Genomic DNA, 18,559 nt, shown 5'->3' on the forward strand with positions numbered 1-18,559 from the left:
TCCACACAAGTCACCACTGATGCATGCTCGATAAAACAGGCGGAGCGAGAACACATCCGGGACTTTTTCGCGTTCTCGGCTTGATGCGTACTTTGAATTGACTATGTGCACGTTAGCATATGCTACTTCCGGTGCGGAAACTCCTGTGGGGAGCTTTGTTTCCGGTGTCCTATTCGCGCCCTGTTTACGGTCCAAAACAAGTTAAGCAAATGAAGGAATCAAGCTGCGATTTACATTTCAATAGATGTCTTGGGCATTTACCCAATATATCTGTAAATAATGTTCATCGACTTGTCGATATTTTTCCCCCGCGCCTCTCTTTTTCTCAAAAGAGAAAAGGGATTCAAATGTTATATTTCTCAGTATCTGTAAACAGCTGTCCCTCGTTTATCGCGGGTGTTATGTTCTAAAAATAACCAGCGATAGGTGAAATCAAGTAGCCAATTTTATTTTTTGACGGTGCAAAACGTTTCGTCGACATCCAGTACTGCACTTCAGAGTCACACTGCTAGCGATCGATGCAGCGATTCTGTACTGTACAGGAGAGACGTCACGGAGGAGATCGTCTGCAGCGATCAGGACGCAGGACACAATGTGATGTAAAAAAAAAAAAAAGCATGCAAACTTGCACTAAAAAATCTGCGAAACAGCGAGGTGAAAGGTGAACCGCGTTATAGCGAGGGGCCACTGTAATTTTGAAGGTAAGTCACAACATACCCTTCATAAATACTAATGTATAGAAACCCTTACCAGCAATCATTCATTTTTTGTGTGGCTTTTTTTCACGGTTTGTTAACATGCTGTGTAGGTGTGTACTTGACTAGCTGATATCGACATAACGGGGGAAACATCTGGTTTGACTATTCTGCACCTGTAGTTTGAATGCTGAACATTTGCCTGTTTAAATCATAAGACCAGTCACTATACAGAGATGTGCTTCTGAATGTGGACGATGTGTCTTCTGATTTTGTAATGCAGTTCTGCTTGTGTTGAGTGATGTAAACAACCGATCGATCTAAACTCTTTAAACGTCAAAATTGATCAATAGATTTTTTATGACACAACAGTGGTGAGTGTTCCCACCTTCTGCTCTTTGTAACTTAACGCGATCTTTCCGTTTTCGAGTTTTGGACATGATTTTGGAGTATATCTTGGCAGTAGCGATTGAACGCAAAGTAAAGCTACCGGAAATGTACAACCCTACATCCGGTCTCAAACCAGGAAGTTAGCATTTTCTAGTGCACAGGGTCAATTGGAACAGTACTTGGTCTCCGACCGATGACGTATCACGAGTACACGAGAACGCAAGTACGCACAAGTACGCATATTGAGAAAGGCCCATGGAGTTGGATGCTGGCGGAAAACACCTGCAAGGATAGAACAACAATGCTTTATAAGAAAGGTAATGTGCAAACTGTTGTTTGTTTGATTTGTTTTTAATTACTATGAACGCTTGGTTTACGGTAGGGTGACCATATTTTAGTTTCCAAAAAAGAGGACACTTGGCTCAGTCATGAAAAACTTGCTTAAAGAAACATATTTACCATATTAAAACGATGCCTTGTCTGTGCGGTTAATGAATTGTGAAATACAATATGTCATGTAGGCTTTTACAAGTCAACAAGAGCAAAAAAAAATTAATTAAAAGCCTCTGAAATTAAATAATGGTACAGAAATAATACCTCATCTGCATAAGAAAAATTACCAGTACTGGGTCGGTACGAGGGAAATGTCTTTTGCAGTTCGTCTGAAAAGATGCACTTGCGCTTTGGGATCTTTTAAACATCATTATAATGATAATATAATAGGCGCTTTGCTGCGCGCTGTCTGCCCCGTCTGTGAGCGCAGAACAAGCGCAAAGCAGCAGTTCAGAAATGACGTCACACACATGGGTCCTCTGTCGGCCTATAGGAAAACCTGGACATTTTTATCAATCTCGAAAATCCACCCGGACGCCCCGGACAGAACGTGAAAAGTGGACATGTCCGGGGAAAAGAGGATGGTTGGTCACCCTAGTTTACGGTGGAGTCAAATCTGACGTTAGCTAACAGTCAGTGTGCTTTGCTCAGAGAGAACCTCAACACTGCCCCTAGCGTCCTGGAGCACTTCTGTTGTGTTTTGGAGTTTGTACGTTGTTTTGGAGTTTGCACGTGCTTTGGGGTTTGTACGTGCTTTGTCTCTAGGGACTACCATACAGAACAACTGAAAAGAAAACTTAAGAATATACAGTAGTGCAGTACTGCAAAATTTAAATTAAATAGAGTAGCCTGTGAGTTGTTCATGGACAGTAGTGCAACATCCAACTTCTTAGTGAGTCACACTCACTTTATGCAGTTCAGAAAGTCAGACAGGAAGAACTCTTTGCTCCAAGGTAACAAATTTAGATTTTTTTTTCTTTTCTACACATGTTCCAAAAAGGATCTATTAAAGATAATTTTGATCGCTATTAAAGCCCAGAAATGGTGGGCTTTACTTGCCAGGCATTACATTTTAATTCGGGCACAATGCATTCGATGCAGATTTGCATCTTTTCGCTGAGATGCATTTAGGCTATATATCTAATACATACCTAACCCAAATGCCAAGTGTATCATATTGGACACATACAAATCTGGCAAAAAAATTATACAAATTAAAACTGATACTTATATGTATTTTTTGTAATGTGTCAGAAGATTCAATAAAAACTCATGTTTAACTATTTGAATGGTTTGGGCTTTACAGTATATCTAAAGCTGTGAATGCAAGCCCTGCTGTATATGCGTAACACTGTGAAATACAGCTAAATTTAGAAGTGAAGACCCGTATAGACTCTGAGCACCATCAGAAGATGACAGTGTGTCAGGAGACCTCTCACGCAGAAGCAAAAGGTTTTGCCCTGTGACAGTATGTTGAGATGTCAAAACACATCTCCAAGAATAATAAATATTCATCAAAATCCCAGGCACACTCACACATACACACACACATACAGAGTAAAGCAAAGCTACACACACAAACACAGATAACTGAGGAGTAAATCTAAGATGCTCATTAAATTGTTAAAAATCCATTTATTCGCCTTTGTTGTTGTTAAAATAGCCAAAAGGGAGCTAGATTAAGAAAAGAAAACACAAAATAAGAGGGAATGGAGGATCGAGCACCAATATACGTCCAAAAGTAATGAGGGGGGAGATATGTAACGCGGGAGGAGAGTTCAGCCACTTCCAGATATGGTGAGAGAAAAAGAGCGTGAGGAGGGGGAGAGAATGGGGAAGGCCCTGGTGGAGTGTTTTCTGCCCTGTCACACACCAAGGAGCCCCCTGAGAGCCGTGGGAGCGCTTAGCTGCATCACGACCTCTTCTCTGATTTCACGCTTTGATGCTCTTCGCTCTTAGCGGTGCAAACTGTTTCGGCGTCGCGCAAAAACACCCATCCTGCTTTATTCATAATGATGATGCTATCGTGCAGCAGCACGCCTGGTGCATGCTGCGGCTCAGCTGTGGCACCTTTCTCTGTACCATCCCCCCATCCTGCTGTGAGTCCCTGCATTACTACCATTCCCCCCCATTTGTCTTTCCCCCAGCTTTGCACCCTCCTTTGCTTTCCAGTTTCCTCTCTCCTGTCTTCTGTGCTTCCCTTCCTATTTACAGTATTTACTTTAGCTTCATCCTAGCACCTCTGTCAACAGCTCCTTTACACTGAGCAGCGTGTAATCACATTTGTACTACATCGTGTCAGTTTGACCGGATTCGTGCCTCCTTCTTCTGCCACCTCCGCAGAAGAAGAGATTGAAGCTTTGTGTCATATTTAAGTCGTATCAGTGGAGGCAGGATTTCTATGGAAATAACCTATTGTAGGGCTTAGAGCGCAGGGTTTAAAATGACTCAGTCCCAATCAGTAATGATCCAACCTTCACTAACAGTACAGATTGTGATAATTCACATAAAATAGTGATGCTGTGAAACCCTGATAAAGGCGAGCAGTTGGACATGGTGACAGCAGGTTTGGTCCACGCACAGATATTCAGTCCCATCGAGCATCTCCCCTCCCTCAGTCCACCACACACATTCTCCCACACAACGTGGAGCTAGCTGGGCTATTCGAGCAGTGTAATCTCCGCAATGATGCTGCGATCTTACTGCAGTTTAGCCATGCTCAGCTGCCCCAGGACCGCGCAGCCCCACACAGCCTGCCAGCTGGCTCAGACCGACAGGGAGAAAGAAAGGGAACGATAGGAAATGAGAGGAGACAACAAGGGAGGAGCGCTGTAGAGATGGAGTTTTAGAGGAGACAAAGAGTGAAGTCGGGACTCAAAGAAGGCCAGGGAAGGACAAATGATTAAAAGACAAGAAAGTGAGGGGGGGAGATAAAGGGCAGCAAAAGACAAGAAAGTAGGAGGGAAGTAGAGACAGCAGAGGTGGAGAGGTGGCTATTAGATGAAAACGAGATGAGTCAAAGAGAAAAATGAGGGGAGTTGTAGCTGTGGAGAGACAGTCTAAGAAAACAAATAAGTAATGAGAGGGTGATCTGTTCCCTTTGTATGATGTGTCTGAGATGATAGCTAAGCCTCTCCCTGACTTTGTTGGTGTACTAAATACTACCATCCTCCACCTCTCTGCACCCGTCCACCCACAGCACTCTTCCTATTACTCCCATGTAACTTGGTCATCTCGCTGCTTCAAAGCCATCTCTCCTCCTCTCGTCTTCCCCCGTTTATCGCACATATTGCATCTCAACGTGCGTGTCTTCCCTCCTGCTTCCCACTTCCCACATCCTCCACTCTTGTTTGAGGTATTTACAGTATTTCACCCCCTCCTATAGCCCAGCACTTCATCTTTCACACTGAAGTAACATTAAAAGATTCCTGTGAGATCGGGAAACCGGCTGGACCAAATTCAACTCAGTAATGGAATCAGCATCTTATTCATCCATCCTATTTGGGATTTTCTGTTTTTTTCATGCTGCATTATCCCATTATATTCAGCGGTCTTTACAGCATGCTCCTGCCTCTGCCTTCTATGGAGTCAATGAAGCTGCACTCAAACTGTGATGAAGTCTGGTAGAGCGAACCAAACACCAAACTGGTTTTTCAAATCTTTAGAATTTTTTCATATATTTTTGGGGGTAATTTTTAGTTTCTTAATCCTGAGGATGTCAACCTCCACTTTAACTCTACTATTGTCCAAATGCCTCCTCTGAAACACTTAACCGCATATAAACAAAAATCAGAAAGCACATAAATAGCAGAATGTGCATTTATTGTAATAACCCAATTAAAACTTGGGTTTTTCTTCTTCAGTAACATTTCTGTGTTAACAGACCTCTCTGCATTGAATCATACTTGTTATTAATCTCTGGCTCTCTTCCACAGCATGTCTTTTATCCTGTCTTCTTTCTCAAACCACAAACGGTCGGGCCCCTCCCTGAGCCTGGTTCTCCCGGAGGTTTCTTCCTGTTAAAAGGGAGTTTTTCCTTCCCACTGTTGCCAAAGTGCTTGCTCATAGGGGGTCATATGATTCTTGGGATTTTCTCTGTATGTATTATTACAATATAAAGCACCTTGAGGCAACTGTTGTTGTGATTTGGCGTTGTATAAATAAAATTGAATTGAATTGAATTGAAAAGCATAAATCACCAACTACATTCACAGTAGATCAGTGATGAGGTTCATTTTTCTACTGTTGACCTTATTTTGGAAGCAATATGTACTTACTTTAACTGTCACAGAGATGAAACACATACTGAGAGGACTGAGTGTAGTGAGAGTGCACATCCACCATTCCAGGAGAGTGACCTTGAGGGTATAATGCAGATGCAACCATAACCAGCCTCATCTAAATGAAACCTAAGTAGCTTCACATGCTGATAAATCTGCCAAGTGTGATAACTGAACCTACAGACCAAGCTGTATGGACCACAGGTTAAACTGATCCTCAGTCCTTACCCGCAGACCACCAAAAAGAGGCTATTTCATTGTAAGACAGCTGTGGCCAGTTAGAAGGTCCTTGATTAGATCCCTGCTCTCCCAGTTTGCATGTTAAAGTGTAACTGGCCAAAAAAAGGTAACCAAAAATGCCCCTGAAACATCCATCCACTGGAGCGTGAGTGTGTGAAAAATAAAGTAGTGAATGTGGGCTGTGGTGTAAAAATGTCAGTCCATCTAAGGCTGTCACTGTAAGATGAGATCCTCGTTACCCAGTGAACTTAAAAAAACAGAACTTCTTATCTCGTTCATCTGCAGATTAAAGTTCATTTTTTAATTTCTGCATTTAAAGGCAGTAAAAAAAATGCTGTGGCACCTGTAAAACATCAGTTGACATCATTTTGTTACCTCTAATTAAGTGTAATTAGTGTGTTAAACTCCGAATGGATACCAACAAGGTCATGGTAATTATGTAGGCTATGCTCAAACACTCACACACACACGCACGCACACACACACACACACCAATCAACAGGGAGGAGCCTCGGGCTAATCAGCAGGATGAGGAAGAGGAGGATGGGAGAAGAAAGGAAAAGCACACAGAATGGGGGGTGAGGGGGAGGGACAGGGGTGAGGGATGGAGTCACGAACAAGGAGAAGCAGAGCATAGAGCAAAAATGCCTGCAGGACTTTGCTTGGCAAAAAAGGAAGCAAAGAGTTTACACTGATACCAAGGAAAGAGACAGAAAAATGAAGGTGCAGTATACACAACATCTTGTGAGGCTTTAACAAAGTAGTGTTTTTGTTGATAAGATGACTCTGCTGCAAGTACAACCAACAGTACATTTTTCTTAAATAAAGCAGCAGTACAATAGTATTTGTCAAACTTTCCGTCACAACCTCCATTTTCAAAGCGCGTATCAGTTTTCCATCAGGTGTTGCTGTGAAGTTGATGTATTGTCACGTCTCACCGTGGCAGTTAGTATCTAAGGGCTGTGTGCCTGATTGAATGTCCTCTCCACTCTGGTACTGACACAGTGAGTCAGCCCCTGTACACAGCTCTGTGGTGATGGATTATGCACCTGCAGCTACTGGTACTGCTGAGACTCCACCTCAACCCACAGAGCACACAGGGAATATTAGCTACCCTCTTAATCCTGACACGGAGACCATTGGACCGAAACGCCTCATCTATGTGAAACACTGCTATAGGATAAGAGTGACATACTGTGTATAGTACAAACACATACATCTGGACCTGTTTTTCAAGGCTGTTTTGAGGCTATTTTGGCCAAGCTGCATGCTATGTACTTATTTCAAACATGTGCACAGTTGTTAATTTTATAATGATCCTGGAAAGGATGTAGCTGTACATCATAGGGTGCTATTTAAACTCTCTTCAAAGGTGAGAAAAAGGCCTTTCAGACTTATAATAACTAATTAAACAAAATAAAATACACACTGAGAAAAGGCCTCGCTGAATTAATAATGAAGCGAGTGCATTAATATCCAACACGAATACAAAGAGGGGCCTTACCTAGCCATCCCGAGCTGGAGTTGGGAACACACATGTCTGTCTCTGCACTGGGCAGCACAAAGCCCACCACAAACACCTCCACCCCATCCGACATGAGTGCCAGCCCGAGCACCAGGAACAGCTGCCACTGAAACCTGCCGTGGCCACACTCCTGGATGATCAGCTCATATTGCTGGGCCAGCTCCTCCTCGTCAGCCTGCCTCTCCTGTTCCAGCTCGCTACGGTCCTTTGTGCCGTCAGACATCGGCTTCCCCAGTGCCACCTGGCCCTGCTTCTTGTCTCCTGCTGACGAGGGGATACCCTGGTACTCGCCCTCATAGATCTCGTCCTCGTCGTCGTGGCCCTCTGTAGCATCGCTTGAGCCCTCCTCATTGTCGCGGTAGCTCTCTCCATCCTGCCTCGGCGGGTTCTGGTAGAAATCCTCATCTTCGTCCACCTCGTCCTGGAATCGAGTGTAGTTGCGGTGAGAAGAGTACTCATCTGTAGCACGGTCTACCACCTTGTTGACTTTCTTTGTTGTGTGCTTTTTGGCCTCCTTGACAATGTCCTTGGCCCCCTTAACTAGGGAAGTCCTATTATTGTAAGTGTCCTCCATTTCTGCTCCAAAAGTAGGTCTTTGCAGGGGTGCAGATGGTGGCAAGCAGTAGAAGAAAGAGGGAAGAGAGGGGAAAAGGGGCAAATGTAAAGGTGAGTTAGAGGAATGGTGAGATCAGTGGGTCTTGGGATGTGGGAAGGAAACTCTTCAGTCTGCAGTCACCACAGGCGATAAACCACAATGGCTGTGGCAATCATGGACCAGTCTGAAAGACAGGGGGGAAGGGGAAGCAACAGACAGATTTTTAAAAAAGAAGAGTCGAGAAGCATCAGAGTTTAAAGAGAAATAAAGTCAGACACAGGAGATGCTCATCATGTCCGCCCACTATCATTAACTAACCTTTTAATCGTTGGCTTTTCTGCATTGCCCCAAATTTCCATTCAAAATAAAAATTCATTCTCCAAAGGCGGGCTGTTTATTCTATATTTCATGAGTTGCCCTCAGCTTTTGAAGAGATGATTATTTGAAACAGAGATGCTGAATCTGCTGACTCATGATCAGCTCTGTAAAGCAGGAGCTAATAAACAAACACTCTGCCCAAAAATCAATTTGTCCCCAATAAAGACCCGGTTCATTAAAACGGGAGTGACGATCCAACTGGAACGGCACTGTCATTTTTAATCCAAGTAAAGACGGGAGGATAGGAGGAATGACCGTGAGTGGATGCACAGACAGACACAGTGTAGAAACAACCACAGACAAGAACTATTCTCAAATAAAGTGCCTGAAAAGCTGCACAAATATATATGTACCTGCAAAAGGCACACATAAATAGATACCTAGAAAGAAGATCTCTCACTCCTAAACATGTCGTGCACATAAGTGAGTGTGAACACACATGGGCACGGGGAAGTCATTTCCCATCTCTGCAGACTAGTGATGGGAGGGAGACCCCAGCTTAAACACTAAAATGATGTATCATGATTTCATGTGAGTGCTCCGCAATCATCATCAGCCAGTATTAAACAAATCAAGGAATTTCTAAATTTCTCTTAAATTACAAAACCCTGAATTGCTCTTTTTTTTTAAATTATAAAACATTTGCAGATGCTATGGAGTGCATATTTATGAGCAGGGTGGGGATGGTCAGAGCTGTCCAGTGTGTGGGGTTTCCGTGTGACTACGAGTGGCTCGCCACAGCCTCTAATGAACACTGAAGCCTTGTCAGGAGGACACAAATCACAGGGCCGGTTCCAGCTCCTATAATGCAATTTTACTGGGCAAAATGACACTGCTGTTTCAAGGTGACTCTACTAATCCCTTTTGGCGCATACGATAACTTCTGTGGTTTCGAGCGTGCTCCCTTTTCTGATAATTTTTAATGCCTCCACTGACACTGGTGCTTCCTCAGATAAGGACGCGCATAATCAATCTGTCTCCTTTGTCAAAAAGTAACATACAAAGGGCTGAAGTTGTGGCATCAGTTCCCTAGTTTCCCCAAACGGCTCTCCTTGAGCATTTATGCATGAAAACATCAAAAAATAAAAATGAATTGTGAATTCCTCAGAAGGCTAACACCTTGCAAGGAGCAAGTCAAAGTTCACAGGTGTCAGAGAACCATTTATTTCTTTCAGGACTGAGTCGTGTCAGCCATCACACAGGCTCTTACCTAAAACGGGCACACACAGGCGCTGCACGCTGGCGGAGGCTGCCTGTCAGAGAATCAATGGAGTGTATGGTGAGACACGCTGTCAGTGGTGATGAGGCTCAGAAGACACCCGAGCACAGAGGCAACCGACCTCACCTGACCGCAGCTGAAGAGACCCCGATACCGGAGACAGCAAGAGCAATCGCATTCAAGCTGGGGAAACCACCAACTCTGCCTAACCTAAGTTTTCTGTTTTATTTTATTTCTACGCGATCTTCTTTATTTTTCGCAGTTCCTCTGATATTTTATGTAGGTTTATATTTTAGGCATGTTGATTTCCTCATAACACTTGGCCATCTCAACAGCCACAACATCAAAACCACTGACAGGTGAAGTGAATATTATTGATCGTTTTATTGTAGTGCAGTGGTCTGCTGGGAAAACTTTTGTCCAGACATTCATGGGGGGTTTGGATACTTTGGATGGCTAAGGTACTCCCCAATGGCAACGGCCAAGTGCCAGGCAGCACATGGGACCCCCAGAGGTTCTGTGCAAAGGTAGGTGGTTTTAAAGCTGCAGCTGAATATTTATACTTATAAGGAGCCACTGTCCTGAAAATGAATGGAACAGTATCCATACAGTGTCATATGGGAAACTGTTCCCTGCTATTAAAATAAAAAGAGCTAATATACTGTGCTGCTCTGAACCATGAGAGGGTGGCTGAAATTAGGCCTGGCTCTGGCGATACCCCTTGTCTGCATGATGGATGGTGGCCCTGCTTTTCTTAGACCTCTTTAAAATAGTAAAAGAAAATAGAAAAATCGCTAGGTCAAGTATCACTTGGCCTTTGAATTTCATCTGCCATGGACATAAAGACAAACGGAGAGATTAGTGTTTCAAGAGATTTAGCCATGCGTCCAACTGAGGACAGCTAATCTCAGAAGGGGGGGGGGGGGGGGGGGGGAGATTAGTGTTATTATCCAGAGTTTGTGTGTTTGATAAGCTTAATGTATTTAAACACACTGCTGTTGCTTACCGTGAAACATTTGTCATAAGTGGCACAGTGATTAACCCAAGCAATGTGAATTTTGACAGAAAACAAAAAGATATTAATTACACGAGATTACACAGTAATGATGACAATAGTAATAAACAGCCTCAGTGAAAACAACCTAAAACATAATGAACCAATTATCAACACAGTGAGGGCTTCCTACTCACATTGCACTTTGTCAAAAGGATTGCTGTGAGTGTTGGAACTAATCAACCACGAGTCCAGTGGCCGACAAACAGACTGAGCAGGCGCAAGCAGGTTGTTAGTACAAAATAAAAGGATCAATTTCTGTCCCTGGATTTCAGGTTCCCTGACCCACAACATCTTGTGGAGGCAAACACTTAATGTACTTGAAATAAAATCAATAGTGACCTTTTTGGATATGTGTGCTTATTTAGTACAGACTTTGCCTCTTTCACAGTACAATGAGTAAGTAGAATGATGCAAAACAACGAGGGCTGTGGTCTCCTTCTCATTCTTAAATCTGATTTTATAAGAATTGGTTTTATAGAATGCACGAGGCAGAAATATATTCCAAAAATGTTTAGAAAATAAAAAGCAAAAGGGGGAAAAAAGTGGCATAGCTATGAGAGCACAATACTGGCACTTCACCTTTTTGACCTGTGTATTTTGTTCACATGAAGTGGACGTATTTGGGTCCCTTAACTCAGAAGAACTTTTTCCCCACATTTTGTAAAATATTTTGAAGATTTAGTGGGTTTTTGTACTGTTGAAGCACAATCATAAAGACCTCCCATCTCTCAAGTATGACTTGACAGAGAAAGCGACCTGCCCTTTCAAAGACGTGCGTAAGCACTGTGATGGTATGACCGGTGGTTTGCTCTATTACCAAAAGGAGGAAAGAGAAAAGCAGGTCCAATTGCTAAAGTGGGCAGAGCCACATCATGTAATCCCATAAAAACGGAGAGTCCATGACCTCATCTGGAAGGCAGAAACCCAACCGGCCCGTGACGTCTTAGGAGATTTCATCAAACACTGATTCCATTACTGAGCAAGCGAAGGGGAAGAGAGAGGACAATGGCTGTACTGTATAGGAGAAATTGTTCCTCATGGAGTGTAAAAAAACAGCAGCTTAGAGCACTCAAAGATCCACCACAGATCACAGATGATGAATAAAAAAAAATATCAACACAAATACACAAAAATGGGTCTGCAGCAGGCTGATTATTTCCTTCTCAAACATAAAGAGCTGCCATTGTTATTATTTAGAATGACTTCAGTCACTGTTATCTCAAGCCTGGAGATTATAAAAAAGTGTCATTCCTTGTTTATATTCTTACATAATTTATATTGTTTTGACTCTTCTTACATAGACTGAAACAATTAATGTCTCCAGAAATGCATTCAGGAGTGTACAAACATTGAAAACCTAAAACCTAAAGACAGAAAGAAACCCCTGACTGATCTACACACAGCAAAGTGTGTCGTCTCGTTTGCTTTTCTCTTTCAACTTGATACGTGTTTGATCTTCTTTGAAACAGCGGATATATGAAATATCACACGCCACTCCTGTCTAGTCCAAACCCTGTCTACTGGGTCGTAATGATGCAACAATTCAGATTAGGTAAGGGATGCAATATGTTACACAGTTACTGGTGACGTTTTACCTTTGCATGGTGCATATGTGTGCTTACAAAAAAATAAATCAAGCCACAATCACACGCACATTTAGGCTAACATGAGAGTGAAAAAGAGGATTCTTCAGAGCAAAACTGCTGGGTTAAACTAAAATAATGATGAATGTGGTGGATATCTACTTTCACGTTAGTCAACAAAATGTACTGACAGACCTTCTTCTCTCTTCTACACTCTGACATGCATCATCAGACACACTTTTGAGTCCTTTCTTCTTTGCAGCATACAGCAAAACGAGCAAAACTATCTCCACCTCAAAACAGCTTTTTATTGCTGTTGAACTTCAGTGGTGGAGACACAGGGAAGAGGATGTTATGAATCCCAAAGAGACTTTTGTTTATCAGGTATATATCGATTTTTAGAAACAATGACAAGTGGGCCAAACGACTGAATTCTGCAGCTTGCAATCACTTCCATCCAGCGTGTTTTCACTGATGGAGCCCTTCAGTGTTAACCCAGCAGGACTACTACAAGCGGCGTTAGGACTGCAAACAAAGCACTCTGCCACAGATTTCCAGTTCACCGGCTGTGCGCCTGTCAATCGCTCGCTGCCTCTTGAGGTACAATTCATGGATGAGTCAGTTGCCTACTCCCGCGTCCTCTCCTCTTTTTGGCGGCAGTGCAGAGTGCTTTAACTGCCCCAGGGCAGGTGGCTGGATTGCAGTACAGCGTGAACAGTCCACAGTCAACAAACCCAAAAAAAAGCTCGGCTCATGACAAGGACAACTATTTTATGATACCACAAAGATGGGCACACGAGCTCATGAGTCGAAAAGAAAACTAAACAGACTTTATTCGAGTATATCTGACATAGATTTGACTAAATCTCACAATCTAAGACACACTGAAACCGGGGATGAATCCCCACTACATCCCATTAGTTAATTATGCTCGCAACCTACTTCAAGATAATTTGTCTTTACTCTTATATGAGGCAAATGTGAAGTCAGGGAAATAATCCCAACTTTTAACTATTCAATCATGAACTCGTGAATACAAAATAACCTGTCCCTGAGTCGCAGCTTTCATTTTAGTCAGAAATATCACTGAAAATGTGCTAATATATTGATAGTCGCACGTGTCTGTGTGTGTGTGTGTATGTGTGTGCGTGTGTGTGTGTGTTTGTGTGTCCTCATATTAGATACAAAAGGCGAAAAGAGAATTGCCTAACTCGGAAGTCTTACACTCAGCATGTTTTCAGGGTGGGGAAAAAAAGTCATTACTTACCGTCATTTATGGCGAGAAAATTGGACCGAGCTGATTGTGAGCCATTGCACCGGACTCTGCTTTTGCTCTCAGGAAAAAGAAAAAAGAAGAAGGAGAAAAAATCTTGTGGGCTTTTTACTGTAGAATAGGATCAGAGGAAACTGCCGGCGCACGACTGTATTTCTTTTTCTTTTTTTTCCTCTCTCTCTCTCCCTCTCTCTTTCTTTTTCGATGCGGTCCTCTCTCGCTGCAGCACTTCGGGGAAAGGAGAGAGCGAAAAACAGAGGTGGTGGTTGGGGAGAGGGAGGGCCGGTGTAATCAATAATTGTATTTCATTGAGTGATGCGGGTAATTCCGTCTGATGGAACAATCTAGTTAGGTGACTGACGCGCAGCACTGCAGCGCATGAATGCTAAACAGATGAGAAAGGTTTGCGCACATTCACTGTAGGGCAGCCCAGTATGTTCGCGTGTATGCGAACTACTTGCTCAGTCTTAGGGGATAGTTTCAAGACACAGACTGTAGGACTTGTGGGAGTTGACGCCTGCCCATTTGAGCCGAAAAGATATGTTTAAGGGAAAGTTTTCCACTTCTTTCGAAAGACAAGTTGCAAAAATACCCCGACATCTAAATTCTGTGAACAGCAGAGATTCTTGCAACTCAGCTCCCCTCCGTCTGTTCTCAGAGTTAACCATTTTCATAAAAGTGGAGCTGTGTGGGAGCTCACCTTGGTTATGCAGAGTGGATCCTGAAGCCGCACAACGCATTTTAACGAAATCTCGTCTCTGTCCGTGGTGCTGACTGACCAACTCCTCAGCGCCCGGTTTACCTCAGATAATTTCTCAGAAAATGGTCGATATGTTGCAGGCACAGTCGTACTGTGAGCCACTGACATCTCTCTGAAAGTTATTCGCAAACATCATCGCTAAAGTACTTTTATAGTCTGTCGCTTTCGGGGCATGCGGAAGCTGTGGAAGAAAATCTGTAGTTTATATAGTCAGTACAACTGGTGCAAAATTATGATTGACTGCAAAAAAGTGCATTGTAAACACGAAGTATCAGGGTTGTTGTTTTTTTTTTTCCAATCCCACACTTTTTATGCTGTTTGATCATTATCAGTACTTATATGCATACATAAACATACACAAGTCTGCATCCAGTAGAGGCAATTCACAAACCAAAACAACAGTCCACATTACTACACCTAACTGCACACCCTGAGATTAACACTCCTCCACGTCCCTACACTTGGTAGAAATGATATATTCATATTTGTTTTTAAACTGTCGAGTTGATGTTTGTGATATTATGAGGGAAAACAATCAGCGCCCACTGAATAATAACATAGATTAACAATATAATAATCTGAAGTTCTACAAATGTTGGGAACGTACTGACTAATCTTGTTGGGAGGCAATTCAGCGACTCACACATACAGCCGGAGTACTGGGGACCCCTGCTAGAGGCTTGTCTGTCAGTTTTAACAGATCTGAACCATAATTAACTTAATCCTTGTCCAATACCCCACCTCTCCACCAGGTTTCATGAACTTTGGTGAAGTAGTTTATGTGTATATTTGCCAGTTCAACAAACAAACGGCACTGAGAATGAAGCCAAACAGACACACAAATACGCACACAGTCCACATCACCAATACATTTTTTATTCAACCCTTTTTATTGCACTAACACACTGTTGTCTTACTGGCATCAACTGTCACTATATTATCTTACCCAATTTGATTTCCCAGTGGATTTAATCAAGCAAGGGAGAGCTTTATGAAAGGGTTTAAATCAAGAAAATGAATCATAAAAGAACTTCAAACCATGAACTTTAGAAAAGAAGTGCTGTGACAAATTGTCTGTATTGTGTAAAACTGATTTTCAGCTCTTGACCAGTCTTCACTTGGATCACTAACAGGGCAACAATGATGGGGTCAGGGGATCTGATCAAAGTGATTCCCCTGTGAGTGATACTCAATGGATTCCTTAAGGGTACCTTACCAAAATCTTCATGCTTTCCTGATGATCACCAATAAGAGCACAGCAGATAAATCGTATGTTAATTGCAGCGGATTTTCAGTTGCCAGGAGTACTGTGTTTTCCTGTAAGACTGAAGTTCCTTAAAGGAGTGCAGAGGCACAACTCCAGCATAATGAACTCAGCGGACACATGATACAACACTGAAATCTGATCACCTGCAGCCATGCACCGGGAGCCAGAGATACTCATACTAGTGTAGGTCATAATTTTTGATTACCTTTCTTGTTCTGTCACAGTCTCTGTCAAACTAATGCTTCATGAACAGGTTACTCTGGAAAAGACAACACAAATGGGAAAAGGGTTTCACACTTTAGCATCGATCCCATATCTAAATACACTCTTAACTGCTTTACACAGTTTTGCTTAAAATTCAGGTTTCACATTTTTTTCATTTCAGCATCCCATAGCTGTTTTTTACTTCATTTACAAGCTGCTAAGCTTAATTTGACAGTGTGAAGTAACCTGAGCAGTGAGTAAAGCCTTTGAATTCCCAATGCAGTTTAAGCAAGAGAAATGCTAATTTCTTCCATCTCACTAAAGACCACAGAGGGACTAATAGTATTGATGAACACCACACAAAGGGTGTGCCGTTATAATAATTACATAACCGATCACAGGCTGTTAAGAGATACCCAGGATCTTTAGATTAAGCATGATATAGCAACTGACAGTGCACTGCTATGTCAGATACTACCCGCAAGTGACTCCTGGAGAAAGTGAGGGAAGAGGGGAAAGAAGGAAAATACAGAGTGATGCAAGCACAGGGATATTCAGCTTTTCAGTATTCACATCGTTTACAGCTGCAAATTACACCAGCAAAACCAGTGAGACACCAGAACACCGTCCACTGCAGAAAATATCTACAAGCAAGCTCTTTGATGTGTTACATCCAGTGCATCTAATTCTTTACTTTCATTATTCAAAAACTTTTTTTTAAAAAATCAATCGCTTTTCCTGTTAATACGAAGGACGTGCAGTGAATAGGGCAGCCTGGTTGTGCACCATGACATGCTTGTAATGCTGGCTATGCATCATGTTCAGGACAAATGACAGAGAGTAAGATTTTAAATGATCCACACACTGTGTACTGAAACATGCACAACACAAAAATGTGAAGGGGAACACATACACACACGCTCAGACACACAAACAAAAAGAAAAGCCTCTATCCTTTTCCTCTGAACTTGATGATTCACAGAAGCAGTGACCTGGGGTTTGGGACACTCTCTGCTTTTGATTTGGACTTGAGAAGCCCCCTCCAAGCCCCGAGCCATAAGACTCCATTTACCACTGCTGTAGAGCTGAGGAGCACTTAGCTTAATGTACAGGACAGTAGAATGGCACACACACACACACACACACACACACACACATGCAGATCCTCATGGATTTCAGTATCTTTTATTACAGAAAGCATGATAAAGATGAGGTTTTCCCTGAGCTTTGGACATTTACATGTACGAACAATAGATGTGAATTTAATAAAATCCCATGCTACATGTAAATACAGCCTATAATTCATGGTGGTTAGAATAGTGCCAGTGTTGGACTTTGTCTTGCCTTTGCCTGGCCTGTATGCAGAGTCTATAGGCAAGGTAAGGGATTTTTGTATCACTCTGCTTGTAGTCTGATTTCCACTGACCAATCACGTTTGATCAGGCTTTCGTTGCAGGAAGGTAAACAGTGTGTGTGGACAACAAAAGAGTGCTTACATTTGCTGAAATGAGTGTGTCAATCACTGACTTTTTATTAGGTTTCATAAATAATCTGCATTTGTAAACAATGACTACCATTTGAAACAGGAGGGCGCCCCAAAAACATGGCCATTGCCATACCTGGCTTGACTAAGCAATGGGTTCTTGACTGCCCACACTGATATTGACAAATATTGGTAAAAACACCCAACACTAAGTCATGAACTTCATCCATCCATTCATTTTCTGCTTGCCCAATTCAGGAACATGAGGGGGGCTGGAGCCTATCCCAGCTGTTACTGGGTAAGAGGCAGGTGACTTAGACAGATCTATCCATCACAGGACTAACACAAGGAAGCAGACAAGCATTCATACTCATGTTCATAGCTAGAGCCAATTTAGAACCACCAATTAGCAAGCATGTTTTGGACTGTGGGAGGAAGTCGGACTACCTGGAGAGAAGCCACACAAAGAAGGGAAGGTAAAACAACAGGGTCATTGTTTAGTGACTACTTAACAAGGACACACGGGCTGACTCCACCTCCTCAGCTGTAATGCTGCTCTGCTACATGTGCTGCAGACCGAGATCCTGAGACCGTTTGAAGAACTATGCGATGACACTACTGTTAAATTACGTCCTCATTAGTTCTGTTAAAAAATTTACTCGGCTAAATCGGTGAGAGGACAGCATCAAAAAGCTACTTCCAGCTGCTCCCTTGCCACAAGGGGCCAATCATTAAGTTGAATTTTACACTAGATGTTCTTCCTAACTCAGCCTCAATGGGGATTTGTAGAATTGAACCAGCAACTTTTTATTTGCCAAGCAAGATGAGCCAGTTATATTGTCCCATATATAAGTCTGATATATGGATGTAGTACCTGCTGCATCAGCTTTCCTTGATAAATTACACTGGAACAACTGTCTGCTGCTTATCTTCATCCAGATTATAACAGATGTGGACACTGATGGTAATTGTTTATGTCTTGTGGAGATAGAACCCCTGGTTAACTGATTTAGCCTCCATTTTTTGCTGTCCACCTCCACCGCTCATCTACATTCATACTGCTGACCACTTTATACTAGATTCAGCTTTAGTCATACTGCAGGGATACGTTTCAAATTTATATAAGAAAATCTGCTGACTTGTTGCATCTCATCTGTGTGCAGGTATGTGTTTAGAAGTGCCGGTGAATTTGCTATCTAGAGAGCAAAACAAAAAGACACGGATGTCACTGATAGAGAGATGTGATGGATTAGAGTGGCCCAAGGGGGAAGTCCCGC

The 18,559-nt window shown here is 42.5% G+C and overlaps 1 protein-coding gene across 1 annotated transcript in view; it reads right to left on the reverse strand.

Annotated features, from left to right (window-relative positions):
* Positions 1–13,974, reverse strand: part of sv2ca (synaptic vesicle glycoprotein 2Ca) — a 31,480-nt gene extending 17,506 nt beyond the window's left edge. The window contains exons 1-2 of the mRNA XM_063489384.1: positions 13,563–13,974; positions 7,443–8,242 (exon numbers count right to left, since the gene is read on the reverse strand). Of these exons, the coding sequence (XP_063345454.1) occupies positions 7,443–8,037 (595 nt within the window). The 5' untranslated portion in view covers positions 8,038–8,242; positions 13,563–13,974. The remainder of the gene's footprint in view (positions 1–7,442; positions 8,243–13,562) is intronic.
* Between the last annotated feature and the right edge of the window lie 4,585 nt (positions 13,975–18,559).

The sequence above is a fragment of the Pelmatolapia mariae genome, linkage group LG12 (assembly GCF_036321145.2).
Source record: "Pelmatolapia mariae isolate MD_Pm_ZW linkage group LG12, Pm_UMD_F_2, whole genome shotgun sequence".
Lineage (NCBI taxonomy): Eukaryota > Metazoa > Chordata > Actinopteri > Cichliformes > Cichlidae > Pelmatolapia > Pelmatolapia mariae.